Source organism: Centroberyx gerrardi, chromosome 19 (assembly GCF_048128805.1).
Source record: "Centroberyx gerrardi isolate f3 chromosome 19, fCenGer3.hap1.cur.20231027, whole genome shotgun sequence".
Taxonomy (NCBI): domain Eukaryota; kingdom Metazoa; phylum Chordata; class Actinopteri; order Beryciformes; family Berycidae; genus Centroberyx; species Centroberyx gerrardi.
Window position 1 is genome coordinate 11765320 of NC_136015.1, and position 15239 is coordinate 11780558.

Here is a 15239-nt window from a genome sequence, read left to right on the forward strand (position 1 = left end):
ATGGTTCTTCTGACAGCACATCAAGAGAGGCGGAACAAATTGTTGAAGAAAAGTTCAGAATGTGAACATCCTAAAGTAGTCCAAGTCAAACTGACTGTGAGAGAAGAACTTGTGCTTAATGCGTACCTGTCCATAGAGAGGAGAAATACTCTGTCATCACTCTGCCATGCTGGTGTGAATTCAATTGAGTACATCAGCAGTTCTGTGCTGTGACTCTGGGGCCTATGAGGGAGGGAAGGAGGGAGAGGGAGAGAGAGAGAGAGAGAGAGAGAGAGAGAGCGAGAGAGAGAGAGAGAGAGAGAGAGAGAGAGAGAGAGAGAGAGAGAGACTCATTGCACAATTGTCTTCGAGGGATATCTTAGAAAGTCATCAATTTTAATTGCTAGGCTATTAATCAAAGCTTAAGTGCGAATAAAGAATTGTCAGGATAAAGTGCACTATCTTGGATTCACACCCCAGTCTTCTCCTTTTCCCTTTTCCTCAGGTCGAGGTAGATCTCTGTGCCACTGTCACTTTCTGATGGACAATAAAGATGTGCCTCTTCTCCCAAAGTATCGTGCTGCCATCTATGAAAATAACCATATATTTTTTTATGACGCAGTTGAACTCAAGGTACTTTGTTCTAGCCTACTATCTAGCGCATACTTTATACTGCCCGAAATTTTAAATCCACCTTTTCCCTTTTCCAGCCCTGATGAGGCGAAAGAAAATCCCCGGAACGCTTGTAATTTTGCTCCCAAAGTTTCCGGATCCGTTTGAAGGACGGGCTGTCTGGTGCGACACAATTTGCAGTCCGTCAAGCGAGTAGTGATAGACGCTGCTGCAAACTCGTCAGTTTTACAGCAAATATCGTGAATATTTTTAATGGACGACACTGAGCAGGAAAGCACAGAAACACAGGCGCCTTCAGTTATCGATCGGTATTACACACGATGGTACAGAGCCGGTAAATATGACTGAAAATCCTCGGTAATGTTGTTAGCTAACTGCTAGGTAGCTAGTTTGACTGGCAGACAGACCTCATTGAGACAGAGCAACTAGTAACCTGCTATCTTGTTGAACCAAGATAGGTTCATAACATATTTTAATTCAAGATTTTACCTGACCAAGTTACAGATACATTGTCGTCTTTTTCATTTAGATATGAAGGGGAAAGCTGGTGAAGACCACTGCATCCTGCAGCATTCAAACAGGTAAAATCACTGATGTAGTAGCAAATAAAAAGGTGGGTAGACCATGACCTCCAGCTGGTGATCATCACAAGGCTGACAGGCCACCATTATAGACATAAATCAGTTATAGCCTACTTTAATTAATTTATGCTTTCTAAATTCTTTCCCTTAAAGAAAACTATATTTATATAACCTACATAAGTTTGATACTACTTAAATTTACCTCATAAAGTTTAGTGTCAGTCTAAAAAGGGCGATAAACTGTCTTTAGATGGGTTTATCCCCCACTACACCCCTGAGTAAAACACTTATGAATATTACAAACAATACTGCTGAACTTTTAGAAGACGGAATAAGTGAAGTTACATCCCTTAGTTTGGTGCATTTTTTTTTACAGCACAATGCAGACTTTGACTTTTGTGTTTGCTCCCTGCAGAATATGTGTCATCACTTTAGCAGAGACCCACCCCATCCTTCAGGATGGGCGCACAGTCAAAAGCATCAACTACCAGATCAGTAATGGATGCAGTCGCCTTAACAACAAAGTGTCTGGCAAGTCCAAGCGGGTAATTTTATTTAGCTTCAGATCATTTTGGTCCATGTGTTTAAACATTGTATCTGTGCTTCACAAATTATTTAACTCACAATCCCAGCAATGACTTCTCAACAATAAATACCCATTTTCCACTACAGGGGGGGCAGTTCCTTACTGATTTTGCGCCTCTGTGTAGGATAACATGCACTGATCAGACTGAATACACAATCTACAGGTGAGATGATGGTCTATTTCTCTAAGCATACATTTGCTCCTCCATACATATGCTCCTCTCTTATGCCTTGTTCATTTGAATTTGGCCTATACATCATAATCATCCAAATATATATTTTCAGCTGCATCAGAGGCCGTCTTCTTGAGGTCAATGAGGATATTCTAGAAAGACCTGCACTCTTGCTGGAAAAGGTAAATAGTCACGTCATCATTATCATCTGATCTGATACTTTGAATAGCTAAAAATGCACATTTGCACATCTGGATACATCTGTATATGTTCCTCCATCTGTACATTTGATACTGTGAATAGCCATTGATGCACAGTTGCACATCCTGCTCTTGCACTGGATTGTACTTTTGTAGATCTGTAAACTGCAAACATCTGTTAACTTACAAATATGTCAGGTGTGATTATCTTCAATATGTTCTATTTATTGTATTCTTACCCATATCCTGTTCTTTACTGCTGCAGTTAGATTAGATGACACTTTAATGGTCCATGTGGGGAAACTGGATCAATTTCCCTGTGGGGATCATTAAAGTTTCATCCAAACTTATCCAAACAAAGACTTAGTTTATATATTGCCTTTTAAATCCGACCAGCCGTCCACTGAGGGATACATTGCCGTCATCCTGCCGAAGTTTGAGGAGAGCAAGAGCATAACAGAGAACCTCCTGAGCAGAGAGGAGTTTGAGAGTGTCGTCTCCAAACGGGACGCTGCCCAGCCGCAACCCTGCTGACGGGGCTCGGCGCTCGGCGCTCTCGCCTTAACCGAGTCTGGACTGTTCTGGGAAGAGGTTGCTTCCTTCCAATCCCACCACGTTGGATGAAGAGTGGGGACACTCACGTCCTGGAAAGTGGTGTTCACTTGCAGTCACTGCTGCAGGGCGCTTGGATATAAAGCAAGCGATGCACTGGGCCTCTGATCTTGGACGCTTTGACTCTGGAAGGAGCATACAAGCTCAGAAAGAATAGGTTTTTTTATTTGCATTGTTTTTCATAGTTAAAAGGTTGAAAGGAGGTTTCAGGAAGTACTCATCTGTTTTTTTAAGTACTTTATTTATTGTTTGTTTTTGTAATTTGTGAAAAATAAGCAAGAGAGAGTAAATCATGTGTGAATTCTTATGGCAATTCTGTTGCTAAACACCAAAAATACTTAAGTTAGAAGTATTATTTTTGGAGAATATCAATAAAAACCACCAACAGTGATATAAGAAAAATATTGTTTATTTTTGATTTGTGTCACTTTTATTAACCATTCAACTGTCAAAAGGATAGATGGTCCAAAACTATATCTATTATTTCTTCACGTCTGTAGCATCACTACAATAACCAGCATCCTTAGCTGCTCTCATACAGTACAACGCATCTCTAAAGCTTAATGTACGTTATTCAGTTCAGTCATCATCACTCCCTGACCTAGTACCAAAGTCATTACCTTGGGATACATACTGTATACATATCTATGCTTCAAGTACCATATTATACATACCATATACCATTTAATACATATTGGCCTACTAGGCAGCTTCACAACGATAAGTCTTCATAACAAGTACACTTCAAGGCTCCATTTGACAATTCATTTGACACAGGTGCTAGGTCAGTATAGTCTTTCATTTTCTAGTGAGAAATAAAATCAAACAGTATAACAGTATACACTGAATATGATTTGATAATACTCGAGACAGTAGAAAGTGAGTAAGGTCCTGATTTCCCAAAAGCATCTTATTAATAAGCTTATCTTTGTGGAGAAACCAGGCCCAGATAGAAATAACCTTCTCCGTGGATGAACACTGGAGGAGTAAGAGCTTTATCTTTCAGTCGAGTAGCAAACCAAACGTCGTAGCATCTCCATGACAACAATCATATTTGGCATCAAATTGTGATTTTCGCATTCGCACTTTGTTGCTAAGATGGCACATGGGGTACGTTCCACTGCTAATGCTATAGAAAATAGACATATAAATCATATGGTTGACTTCTAAAATACTTATCCAAGTGCGAAGCTGACTACGATGTAGATGATCTGGAACATAGTTGGTGTACCACTATGGCTAACATTACAAAGCTGGTGTTAACATTACAACCCTATGGCGGGTTGGCCATAGGGGACTCAAACACAACGGTTTGGTGATGATGGCATCATGCATGGTGGGTTTTCAACATTTTCTACTCTATTGTCTCATTTGGCTAAGATGTGCAACACATTTACAGTACACCACAAAGCAAATGGGCTGGTTACACACAGGCACATAGTGAAAACAGATGCATGACTGAGCATCAAGTGGAGTTGCCCTTCCTCATTACTGATTTCTGATCAGTTTATCATCTCCTTATCCTTAAGTCAATCATTAGCCAGGAAGTGATAAACCTGATTCCAAATCAGTTTGTGTGATCTTCTCCGAGTGAAGGAGACTCACTCCACTGCAAATGGCAAGTCATGATGTCGGCTGCTTGCCCCCCTCTGGTGGGCTGGGGTGGAACTAGCGCTTCGGGTAACGAGTGACTCGGGGGTAAAATTGCCCCTGGGCACAGATCTTGAATCTGCTTTTTCTCTGTAAACCTTATTTTTCAACATTGGGACAGCAATAACAAACTCTGACCCAAGGCAAGCATCTTATGAGGCAACTTCACCCTGCGGCTCTATCCCACTCTGTGGTGGATGCATGAGGATGTCAGGGAGTAACTATTTCATGGGCTACTTGTTCTCCAGAAAGGTGAGGTCGGCTATGTGCTGCTCCGAGGGGCGAATATGGGACAAATGAGGTGACTATTTCCTGGATTACTTGCTCTCCAGGAGGTTGAGACCAGCCATGTGCTGCTCCAAGGACTTGACCCCGAAGCCGTTGCTGTTCTTGCCGTTGAGGGCGCTGTCGTCTTTGACAGGCGTGGATGCATCCTGCCTCTCCCTCCAGCCCTGCGGGGAGCCCAGGCTGCTCCTCTCTGACTTGTACTGCAGTTGGAGAGGACATGGGGAGGAAATTAATGGAAAGAGAAAAATATTAAATCAGACAGATGGCAGGCCTTATACAAACTTTTGTTAAGGTGAACATGTAAATCAGATTTAATCATTCTTTCCTGGACTAAATAAGCATTACTGAGCACTCTCTTTATCCATTTTGCTACAGAAGCACATGTATACTGTGTGTATACTGTCCCGTTTATTAGCTGTCACCTTTCGGCTGAGCTTGTTACAGACTGGTAGGAGGGACAGGACCACGGTCAAGATGCCTCTGGTGGTCTGAATGGATGAGTCCACCTGGAGAGAGACGCAAAGAAATAAAATTAGGAGAGGAATACATTGCTGGTTTACCTAATGAAATGGTTTAAGATGGACAGCATGGATACATATTGGATTAGTTGCAAATGCATAAGAATATAGACGAAGACACACCCACCACCCCCTCCATCTACCCACAAACACACGTAACTCCATCTAAACTGCATTCGGCAGAGACCTTTCCATTCTCTGATCGGTGCACTACCAACCCCTGACAGACAGAAAGCTCTTCTATTAGTAGTGAATGATAAAGTGAATGAAGGAGGGAGAGAGAGAGATGGGGAGATAGAGAAGGGGACCAATACATATCAAAGAGACGCTCATTAATCAGCAGAGGACACGCTATTCTTCATCCAGTCCTTTTGATTCCAACCTTCGCCATTATTACAAGGTGACCTAAGGCGGCTCATCCCTGCCCGAGAAGCTCATTAATTCCTCATAGACGTTCATTAATCTCGCTCCCGATGTTTAATAATGGTGTAACTTGTAGATCACTTGAGGATTACACCGTAGCCAGTCTGTTATGAAGTAACACGGTTAGTCATGCTCAGTTGTGTGCTCAGTGATCTGCTGATGCCTAATTGTTGTTGGATACGTAGTTTTGATGCTGTCAAAGCTAATTATCCTTCCAAGAAGAGGCTAATGTCCGTGCTGTACGACGGTACGATACTATTAAATTAATGTGGATCAAGCAAGAAGGACTCATCGGGAGGAATTGATTCAGGGACTTTACAAAAACTGCACACCAAAACAAAGATACAGAGATGCACAGACACAGAGAGAGAGTCAGAGTCAGAGACAGAGACAGAGACACACACACACACACACACACACACACACACACACAGTGGGCACAGTATGGGTACCTTCTGGAAGGTGGCAGTCTTGCCCTGTACAGGAGTCTTGGCCCCCATCTGCAGCTGTTGGCACAATGCCACCAGCTTCTCCATCTCTGTGATCACCGCAGACTTTTCCTCATCAACCAGCTGAAACAGAGAGAGAGAGAGAGAGAGAGAGAGAGAGAGAGAGAGAGAGAGAGAGAGAGAGAGAGATGTCTCTTATCTCTTAGAACGAAACACAGCAGAAATGGTTTATGATAGTATTAACCAGGAACAGGGTTTATATGTAGGGCAGTAGTTCCCAACTCTGGTCCACGAGACCACATGTACTGCTGGTTTTCATTCTAGCCGTCTAATAGGGACTGATCTAGACCTGGGACTAGCTGGTAGGATAGAAAACCAGCAGTACTCAGGGTCCCAAGGGACACAGTTGGGGCTGCTGATGTAGGGAATAGGAGAGGCTTCCGTGGATTTAGGCTTTTGATCGATGTAATCAGTCAGCAACAACCAGTTCACGATCTACTGCTAGACTCAGTTATCCAGCTGAGCTAATCCCTTGATCTCAGTCATGGTGGCCATCAATCTAGCCCACTTACATGTGTGCACACGGCCACGTACGACCTAAAAACACAGGGTGCTTTATTCAGCAGTAGCATAATTTACAGCTGACAACAGCACATAAAAACCTCTCAAACCTCAATTAAAAATGTTCCGGCTAATTTGCATAAATAGCTTCATAATTTCCACAAGGGCAACACAGGTGGGCTACAAGTGTGTCGGTGCCAGAGAACTATGGGGGTGGAGGGTGAGACAGAGAGACTCCATTAGTGCCGTTTGTTTGATGTAATTAATCAGAAAGCGTGAGGCAAGTTGAAGTGCTGGGCCTCCTGATTATGAATTAGTGCTGGGTGGCTGCTGTCCCCCCCTCCCCCCCTATCCCAGTCCCGTCCCCACCCCATTCCCTCTACACATACACGTGCACAAACATACACACCCACAGACACACCAGTGACGAATGGCAGTCGTTAATGGCTGTCAAAAAGAGCCATTTAATTAAACTTGGAGGACCTGGGGAAGAAGTTGGCCTGGAGGGAGGGAGGGCGGAAGGAAGGAAGGCGCTGAGGCTACGCTTGTTTGTTGGATCTCAACTCGGAGGAAAAGAGGACAGTGAAAGTGTGTGACAGTCTTAATTTCCTGCCCTCGCTGTGTGATTTATAAGGCGGGCCTGGCATCCTGGCGTGCCGGGGCGGATGAATGGGTGTGTATGTGTGTGAGAGATGTAAAGAGGGCGGGGGCACAGGTGTCTGTGTGTGTGTGTGTGTGTGTGTGTGTATACCCACAGTGGGTTGTTAGCCTGCTCCTGTGCACAGGACTGCTCCAGTCAGGGAAAATTAACAAGCAGTTTTCTCTACTCTTGGCATCACACCATAATGATTTTCTTTTTCTATTACTGACTTCCATAGCTATCAGTGGAATCAATCAGGTTCCAAGTTTTGATATACTATGGTACTTACACTTTTATATACTTCTACTAATAAACAGTATACTTACTACTTTGGTTTATATACTAAAAGAGTCCCATTCTCTACATTTCTACTTTTAAAATGTTTTAACATGCAAACTTATTTGGCCAATGAAACTGATACAATAATTTGAGCTGGTATTATTGTACATCATTTAGTATTGTGACATTATTTGGTATTCAGCCCTAACACGTGTGTGTGTGTGTGTGTGTGTGTGTGTGTGTAAGTGTGTGTGTGTGTGTGTGTGTGTACATGAGATGTATTTATTATTTATGTGAGATTATACCTGAGTGGAAAAAATGCGGAGAGATGAGCACAGCTGGAGCCCCTCCTCAGAAAGCACCTGAAGAGTGAGTCAAAAGAAGAAAAACAGAAAAAGAAAAGAGTTATATAAATCCAGGCAGAAGCATAATGTGCTTAACTTCCACCAGGAAGCGATGTGACAATCAGTAAACATTATGTGAGATTTTGCTTTTTGTTAGTCTTCCAATCAGTGTGCTTTGTTGTCTCTCTTTCTCCTCCTCTTCTTCTTCCCTCCTTATCTGCCTTTCTTGCCCCAAACAGAATCAATCTTAATTGGCATTTTGGCCCTGAATCTGCAAATGATTACAAATTATTGGCAATGATCCTGCCCCCTTCAGCGCAACCGTGTTTGTTATCCCCCCCCATAGATCTGAGGTGAGGAGGCATGTAAACTCCTTCTAGTTTCCATCACATTGATGACTCCTAGCCTTGCCCTATCTGATCTGTGAAAGGGGAGTGAATGAAGGGATGCTGGCATTTACCGACTTATTGATCTCCCGGCCCCAGTATGTCGTTTCATTAACGAGACACCGGACGCATTCATTTAAAACTTAGATAAAATGGGAGGAAAACAGAGCAGAGGGCGGAGAGAGGGAGAGATGAGCGGATAAGGACAAACATACCTCAGCTTGGTGAAACAGATCCAGTGTTGTTTTCAGCAGCCCTTCCCCCCTGGGGAATCAATATGGGAAACACACAAAATGAGGAAGAGATAAATGGATCAGAAAATAGACCTCTATAACAATCAACAAAAAAATGTAATTTATATGAATCAGAATGATTCATGTCAGCATCAACTTTGTCAGTCCCTGGTCAGTATCAATTGCTGTGGGGTTGAAAATCTCATTAGCTAAGCCTTTAAAGAGAATCGAGCGGATGCTGCTAAAAAGGCTGCACAATGTTGAGCACTGAAAGGAAGGTAAGAGATTAGCGGGCTACATATAAAACTTGACTCATTATTCTCTAATCTCATTCTCTCCATCACCTTTTCTCATGTGTGAGTGCGCGTGTGTGTGTGTGTGTGTGTCTGTGTGGGAGGCGTGTGCAGTGTGTGTCAGCAGTAGGCCACCTGGTGAACAGGTACATGTTGTAGGCCATGCTGGCCATGCTCTGGCTCTGTCGGACTATGTCATGTTCTTGCTCCTCCCACTTTTCCAGCTCGGCGTCCACGTCCGACGACAGCAGACGAAGCTCCAGGCCCAGCTTGGCCATGCTCGTCTGCTCCTGCACACACACACACACAAACACATGAATACAGACCCGCACAAGCACAACAACAAGCATTTCTATATTGGAGACATGCATGACAGGACACTTCAGCTCACACATTCTCAATGTGTATTAGAAAACATTGTTATTTTGATTTGTTAACACTAGACACGCTCAGAAGCTAATACAAAAGTTCTATAATCAGCATAATCCGGCACTTCTGCTTCCTGCATTACAGTATGTGCCACTTTAAGCACGTGAAAAAGTGCTAGCCGGCACAAATGCAGTCCATTACCATACGTATACCATCAATTCTCCAACACAGTGACACCAAGTTTCCAGAAGATGAATGTAGTGCTGTCAGAATAAGGAACTAGACGTGGCATGGTGTATCGTGCTGAAAGCCAGAGGAGTTTACAGTGTGCGCTACCTCTGCATCCAGCTTGACAGCCTTGGCAGTCTTCAGGTTAGCTGAGTGTTTCTGTGGGAAAAGGGAATAGGATTAATCAAAGGATTATAAACCATTTGAATGAAGTGTAACGGCGGAATATGCATGAGAATATTCATGGCTGGTGTGTGATACTCACTCCGGGTCTGGGAAGCGACAAGTAAGGTCTTTTGTCTCCTAAAAATAGAAAGAGACAGTTGTTGTGATTATCTATCTGCTTGCTTACAGTCTCTTATATGGGTGTCTAAAAATATTAACATATACAAATCGCAATATGAAGTAAAAACAAAAAATGACTCAAAATAATCCTGTTTCCTGATTTATCGTGTATTTGAATGATACCTGAATCATGTTATTAATAAAAATAAAATACCCTGCTGTAGTTACTAGTTTTAGAACATATATAGGTAGATATCCAGACACTGAGGGTCAGTAATTATGGTAATTCACAATACTTATGGTACTGAAACAATTTCACTTTTATCACTGTCCTAGGGTTAGTGAAATAGTGAAAAATGGAGTGAAATAAGCCACCCTCGAGTGAAATAACCTCTTTATCTTTCTGGTCTGTCATGAACATGAACAGCATGGTTGGCTTCAGTTGACTGCAGCGCTGTCAGCTCTACTGGTGTGTTTAATGGTGGATGATTAAGAAAAACAGTAAAACCGATCTCTCCACAGTGCCCACATAATGTTTTACTGCAGGATTTTGGTGAGATACAATACAATAGTGTGATGTATATAGCTGCGCTAAATTTTAGCCAAACCTGCAGTGTGTGAATGTGTGTTTTCCAAGAACGCACGAGCATCCCAGATATTATGGAAGACTGGAGACCCAGAGTGATGCTCTCCCAAGCGTCTGCTACCACTATGTTCCCTGTCGGGGCTTTAGCTGACATGGTTTGTAACTCCATGAGAAGCCCCCGAGCTGATAACACCTGAATCTGACACTGCCTGATGGACACACACAAAAACACGTACACCTGTGTGCACACGTAGGGACGTAGGAGCAAGAAGCACACAAACAGGCACACACATCCGAGCATCAACACATACATCTCTCTCTTAGTCTCTATCAGTGTGAAGATACAAACAGCCAAGCTTGTGAAAGGAGCTGTCCATGAATAGGACACATACAGATAGCACAGAGGAGGATTGGGTGCATGGGTGTTTAATGGCATTGATGGAATTCCTTTTTGCAGAATGCTTTCCACACACTAAGCTGAAAGGATTTTCAAAGGTATGTTCATGCTGCTTTCTTTGCCTCAACTTTGCTTTCATTGAACGTAAGCGTCCAGGGGCGAAACGATTCACCGAGGTTTTGTTTGTTTGATTTTGCCAGACTTGTTGATCACTCCTCCTCTTTGTCACTCTGGAATTAAGTGACTGATACATTCCAGTGACATATAATGTACAATATGTTTTTGTTTCCTATACACTCTCATACTTCCCTTACATATACAATCTCTCTGGCCTACCACCCCAACCCACACACACACACACACATACAGGTACAAAAACACACCTCGTCGGCCTTCGAAGACGTCGTTGATCTCTCTCAGCAGCAGCGCCATGTCACACAGCTGGGAGTCCCAGGCCTCGCAGAACACCTCCAGGTTCTCCTTGGCGATCTTACTGGACGGGTGGAGGGCCAGCGTCTGGGCTGCCGAGATGATCTGAACGAGGGTGTAAAATGGGACAGGAGTGTAGCAGAGAAGGGGATAAGTGGTCCAATAAATTCAGTAAAGCTGTGATCATATTTTTTGTTGCCTGGCAGAGAAAATTATGCAGGCAAAAGTTAGAGAAAAATGACTGTAAACGTTTTTCAGAGTCAGGAGACTCGCTGTGGTGATTTTCAATTCAATCAGATGCAGATTTGTTATTTTTGCCTAAGGCTTCTTCATCAACCTTGTGTTTTACACAGTGAATAGGATTAAGGTTGATAAGTACAGTACAGCGCATCACCAATGCATGACTCACCATTTATGTAACTAAGGTCAAGCTTTCAATGTCTTTGAGTGGAAAAATATGGAACATTTCAGAATATCTGCATTCGACTTTACTCGTTAAACACACTTGGGGCATAGAGCAAACAGGATTTCGGACAACTGCATCTGATGAGATATAACTTAGAAAACAAACACACACGCACGCACATACACACACACACATCACCCCCACATCCCCCACAGTGCAGTATTTAATAGCCAATTACCCTCTGGGCTGCCCCTCTATTACAATGGACAGACAGAGTGAGATATCACCGCAGCCGCCGCCCCACACTGTGACATTATTGATTGGCTGACCTTTGAACTCAGGAACGGAGTCATTACTGCGGGGTCATGCGGGGCCTGACATTAGCGCCGCGGGACGGGAACATTCTACACTGCCGGATAATTACTGGCATGGATGGTTTCCAAGAGCAAACATAATTAGATCTGGGATAGCGGGACTAGGTGGACGGCATGTTCTCAGCCTTCCTGAATGGATGGCAGGTGTAGGAGACATAATTTGTCTGTTTTCCCTTCCCGCCGTGTCTAAGTAGAATATTACTCAGGCTTGATTTCATTCTCATTACTGGACCTCTTTGGGACCATTTTGACTGTACTGTGAGACACAATAAAAGTGTTAAATGAAACAAAATGGGGCTGAAGTTTAATTCATGTCTTATCACCTGTATGTCTTTCTATTCTGCTCCTTTCTCTCGTTTGCTGCCTTTTGAAAATCAAGTTAGGTGAGGTGTACTGTCACAAACAAAGGTTAACGCTTACCTGTGGACCAATAACGTGGAAGGTCTCCTCGGCGTGTATACAGGTGATCTCCAGTGGCTCCGTCCCCGACACGTGGCACAGCAGCCGACACGTCTGGAGTGAGAGACGCAGGATGAATCAAGAAACAAGCTGGATGTGCTTCTGAGCTTTGAGAAATATTCTCTAAATGTCATATTTTACAGCATATACCTTGGTACCCATTTCCCCTTACTGACAAAAACGCAATCATAGATAATTCTACTGTCACCTACACAGTCATCATCACTCCCTCGGTGGCACTACTGCTGGGTGATATGACCTGAATTTTATCTCGCAAGATTTTTAGAATTTTGGATAGTACCGGGATATATCGCTGTATGGTCGTTTTTCTGGTAAAGAAAAGAAAGGTTTATAGTATTATTATCTTCCAAAAATAGTGTCTTTTTAGGCTAAACTCTTACTATGTTACCACCGCTAGCAGGGACAGTTGTGCGACAAAGCTTGCAGGTAGTTTTCTGCTCAGTGTCTGACTTTTTTCTGTTGACTTTCGTTTGGTTGAGGATTAGGAGGTGCGTTTGCTTCACTTTCATTCTTCTCAAGCATGTGTCTGCTTATGTAAAACAATGTACGTGGCTGGTGGTAATGCAGCCCTACCCACACTTTCAGCAATTTTGAGACTAATGGTCAACTCTCTGTAGAATGTAATTACGCCTCCAGCCTTTTTGCCTCATCAAGTACAAACTGTATGGGCAAATCTAAACTTTAGCACAGATTTCTACCGGTGTATCGTTTCTACCAGTATATCACCCTCCACTTGGTGGCACCACCACTAACTTCCCCCCAGCCCCCCCAGCCCCCCTGTGCCCACCCACCTCCACAAGCTGCTCCTTCTGCTCAGTGAGCGTACGGGCGTATTCGGCCACTGCCTCCAGGTTGCCCTCAGCGCCTGAAGCCTTGAGCGCCCGCAGGGGCAACTGCTCCCCATGAACCTTCAACAAGTCTGAGGCACGAACCACCGCCACCTTATGGAGCTGTAATGGGGAGAGGAGAGGAGAGGAGAGGAGAAGAGAGGAGAGATGGGGAGAGGAAGAGGTTAAAGATTGATGGAGAGAGAATGAGAAGGGGGAGGCAGAGAGGGAGGAGAAAGCACAAGAGAAAGAGAGATGAGTGAGAGGGATGAATGAGAGAGTGGAGAGAGAAAAAAAGCAGAGAGGAAGAGAGGAAGTGACACATTGACAGAGGTGAGACAACAGAGAGACAGCAGGTGAGCTGAAGAGTGATGTGAAAAAAAAACACCCCAAAGTGGAAAACCACCCACAGAAGCGCAGCAGCTAGTGAGAGACAGCCAGCCTCTCTCTGACTGAATACATCTATTCAGACTGAGAGAGCAGGCTGGCAGAGCAGAGAGGGACGGTTCGCTCTGATTGTTGGGTTGGCAGTGCAGACTTAATGTGGTGCTCACCTCGCGTCTGAGGTCATTGACACTCTGGCATGTCTTAAGGATGCCCACCTCCATCTCCTCCGTGGCCTCTTTGACATGGACAGACTGCTGCTCCAGTGAGAGAGAGAGAGAGAGAGAGAGAGAGAGAGAGAGAGAGAGGAAGGGGGAAAAAGGAAGGAAAATATAACATGGTTTCAGAATCCCACACACAAGGCTATACCTTTATCTGACAGAGTATGATAATGGAAATTTAAAAGTTTAGAAATGGAATGTAATGGAAAAAGTTTCTTTCTCAACTTTTTTTATGTATATAGTTTTTGAGTTTTAGTTTTTGTGTGACCTATGGTGCTAAGCTAAGAGTTAAGATAAGATAAGCTAAGATTTCAAATTGTATTGTAGTTTTATCAAATTGAAATGACTTGTATTAAAGGACCATACCGGTGTTTTGCTGCACACATACCTTACATTACTACTGACCACTTTACAAAGCATACCATGCTTTTTTAGATCTTTTAATATTTCTGGCTAATATTCATGCCCGGTTTTAGAAGTCATGGACGTTTGAATTTCGTAAAACAATCTTTTGTTCATGGACTATTTTCTGGAAGAGACGTACACTCTGTTGTGTGGGTCTCTGAGTGCGACAGAGAGGAATGGTGCATTTATGTGCTATCGATAAATCGGAAAAATGAAGACTATCATCGTTTTTTTAAAGCAAGAGACATCTAAAAAAGTATGGCATGCTTTGGAAAACGGTCGGTAGTAATATAAAGTATATGTGAATTGTTGTAAATGGGCTAAAACATGCAAGAACACTGGTATGGTCCTTTAAGATGAGAAGATGTACAAAGCAGTCCCACAGGAGAGAATGTACTGCAGTCCTTGAATGCAACGTATTGTTACCCAAATTTCAGACGTTCAAACCCATCAGTCTACCAAACAAGAATAGTTGGAATGGAAAAATGTGGCCAAAACAAACACATCCATCCTCACTGGTACCTGACACAATAAGAAGTTAGACTGTGTAGAACACCCGAGAATGTTCAAATTTACATTACATTCAAACGTTCAAATTTACTCCGAAGAAGCTTTCTCTGCAATTTCAAAACATTTCAGCTCTCTGAAATTTTCATTTTCCCCGATGAGTTCTACTGTACAATTATGTGGCAGCAGTCATTCTGTGTACTCTGCACACTGAAAAACTGTACAAGGAGAAACTGAAATATAATGACTTGGTGTTGCATAAGTCCATCAATTTTGAAGGCCACAGAGACTCTATTGAACATGATGCGAAGTGTCTGACTCAGTTCAATGTCTTGGTAAATGGTTACTCAGGTGGGTTACTATGCTTTATTGTATTATAGAGTGATGTAGGTGTGAACAGGAAGGACATTCTCTGTTTGCCATGTTATATGATTGTGAAGCACTTTGTGAACTTTGCTTTTACAAAACTGCTATACAGATGAAGTTATTATTATTCTACATACAGCACCATATG

At 43.0% G+C, this 15239-nt stretch overlaps 2 protein-coding genes across 2 annotated transcripts in view; one reads left to right on the forward strand and one right to left on the reverse strand.

Moving 5' to 3' along the window:
• The first annotated feature begins 800 nt into the window (after positions 1-800).
• Positions 801-3143, forward strand: abitram (actin binding transcription modulator). Its single transcript, XM_071920186.2, has 6 exons — positions 801-946; positions 1142-1193; positions 1609-1738; positions 1866-1942; positions 2064-2133; positions 2548-3143. The coding sequence occupies exons 1-6, from the start codon at positions 865-867 to the stop codon at positions 2683-2685; spliced, it is 549 nt and encodes a 182-aa protein (XP_071776287.1). The 5' UTR covers positions 801-864; the 3' UTR covers positions 2686-3143.
• A 38-nt stretch (positions 3144-3181) lies between these two features.
• ctnnal1 (catenin (cadherin-associated protein), alpha-like 1) overlaps positions 3182-15239 on the reverse strand; it is a 49019-nt gene continuing 36961 nt past the window's right edge. Inside the window, exons 8-19 of the mRNA XM_071920170.2 lie at positions 13763-13849; positions 13173-13331; positions 12322-12414; positions 11076-11226; positions 9690-9727; positions 9533-9583; positions 8963-9117; positions 8517-8565; positions 7877-7933; positions 6095-6214; positions 5124-5207; positions 3182-4901 (exon numbers count right to left, since the gene is read on the reverse strand). Of these exons, the coding sequence (XP_071776271.1) occupies positions 4731-4901; positions 5124-5207; positions 6095-6214; positions 7877-7933; positions 8517-8565; positions 8963-9117; positions 9533-9583; positions 9690-9727; positions 11076-11226; positions 12322-12414; positions 13173-13331; positions 13763-13849 (1215 nt within the window). The 3' untranslated portion in view covers positions 3182-4730. The remainder of the gene's footprint in view (positions 4902-5123; positions 5208-6094; positions 6215-7876; positions 7934-8516; positions 8566-8962; positions 9118-9532; positions 9584-9689; positions 9728-11075; positions 11227-12321; positions 12415-13172; positions 13332-13762; positions 13850-15239) is intronic.

Excerpts from the sequence above, each read along its gene's own strand:
- abitram (XM_071920186.2), top strand. The coding sequence starts at position 865 with ATGGACGACACTGAGCAGGAAAGCACAGAAACACAGGCGCCTTCAGTT. Across the intron at positions 947-1,141 it reads CACACGATGGTACAGAGCCG|ATATGAAGGGGAAAGCTGGT; the intron begins GTAAATATGACT and ends TTTTTCATTTAG. Across the intron at positions 1,739-1,865 it reads TGTCTGGCAAGTCCAAGCGG|GGGGGGCAGTTCCTTACTGA; the intron begins GTAATTTTATTT and ends TTTCCACTACAG.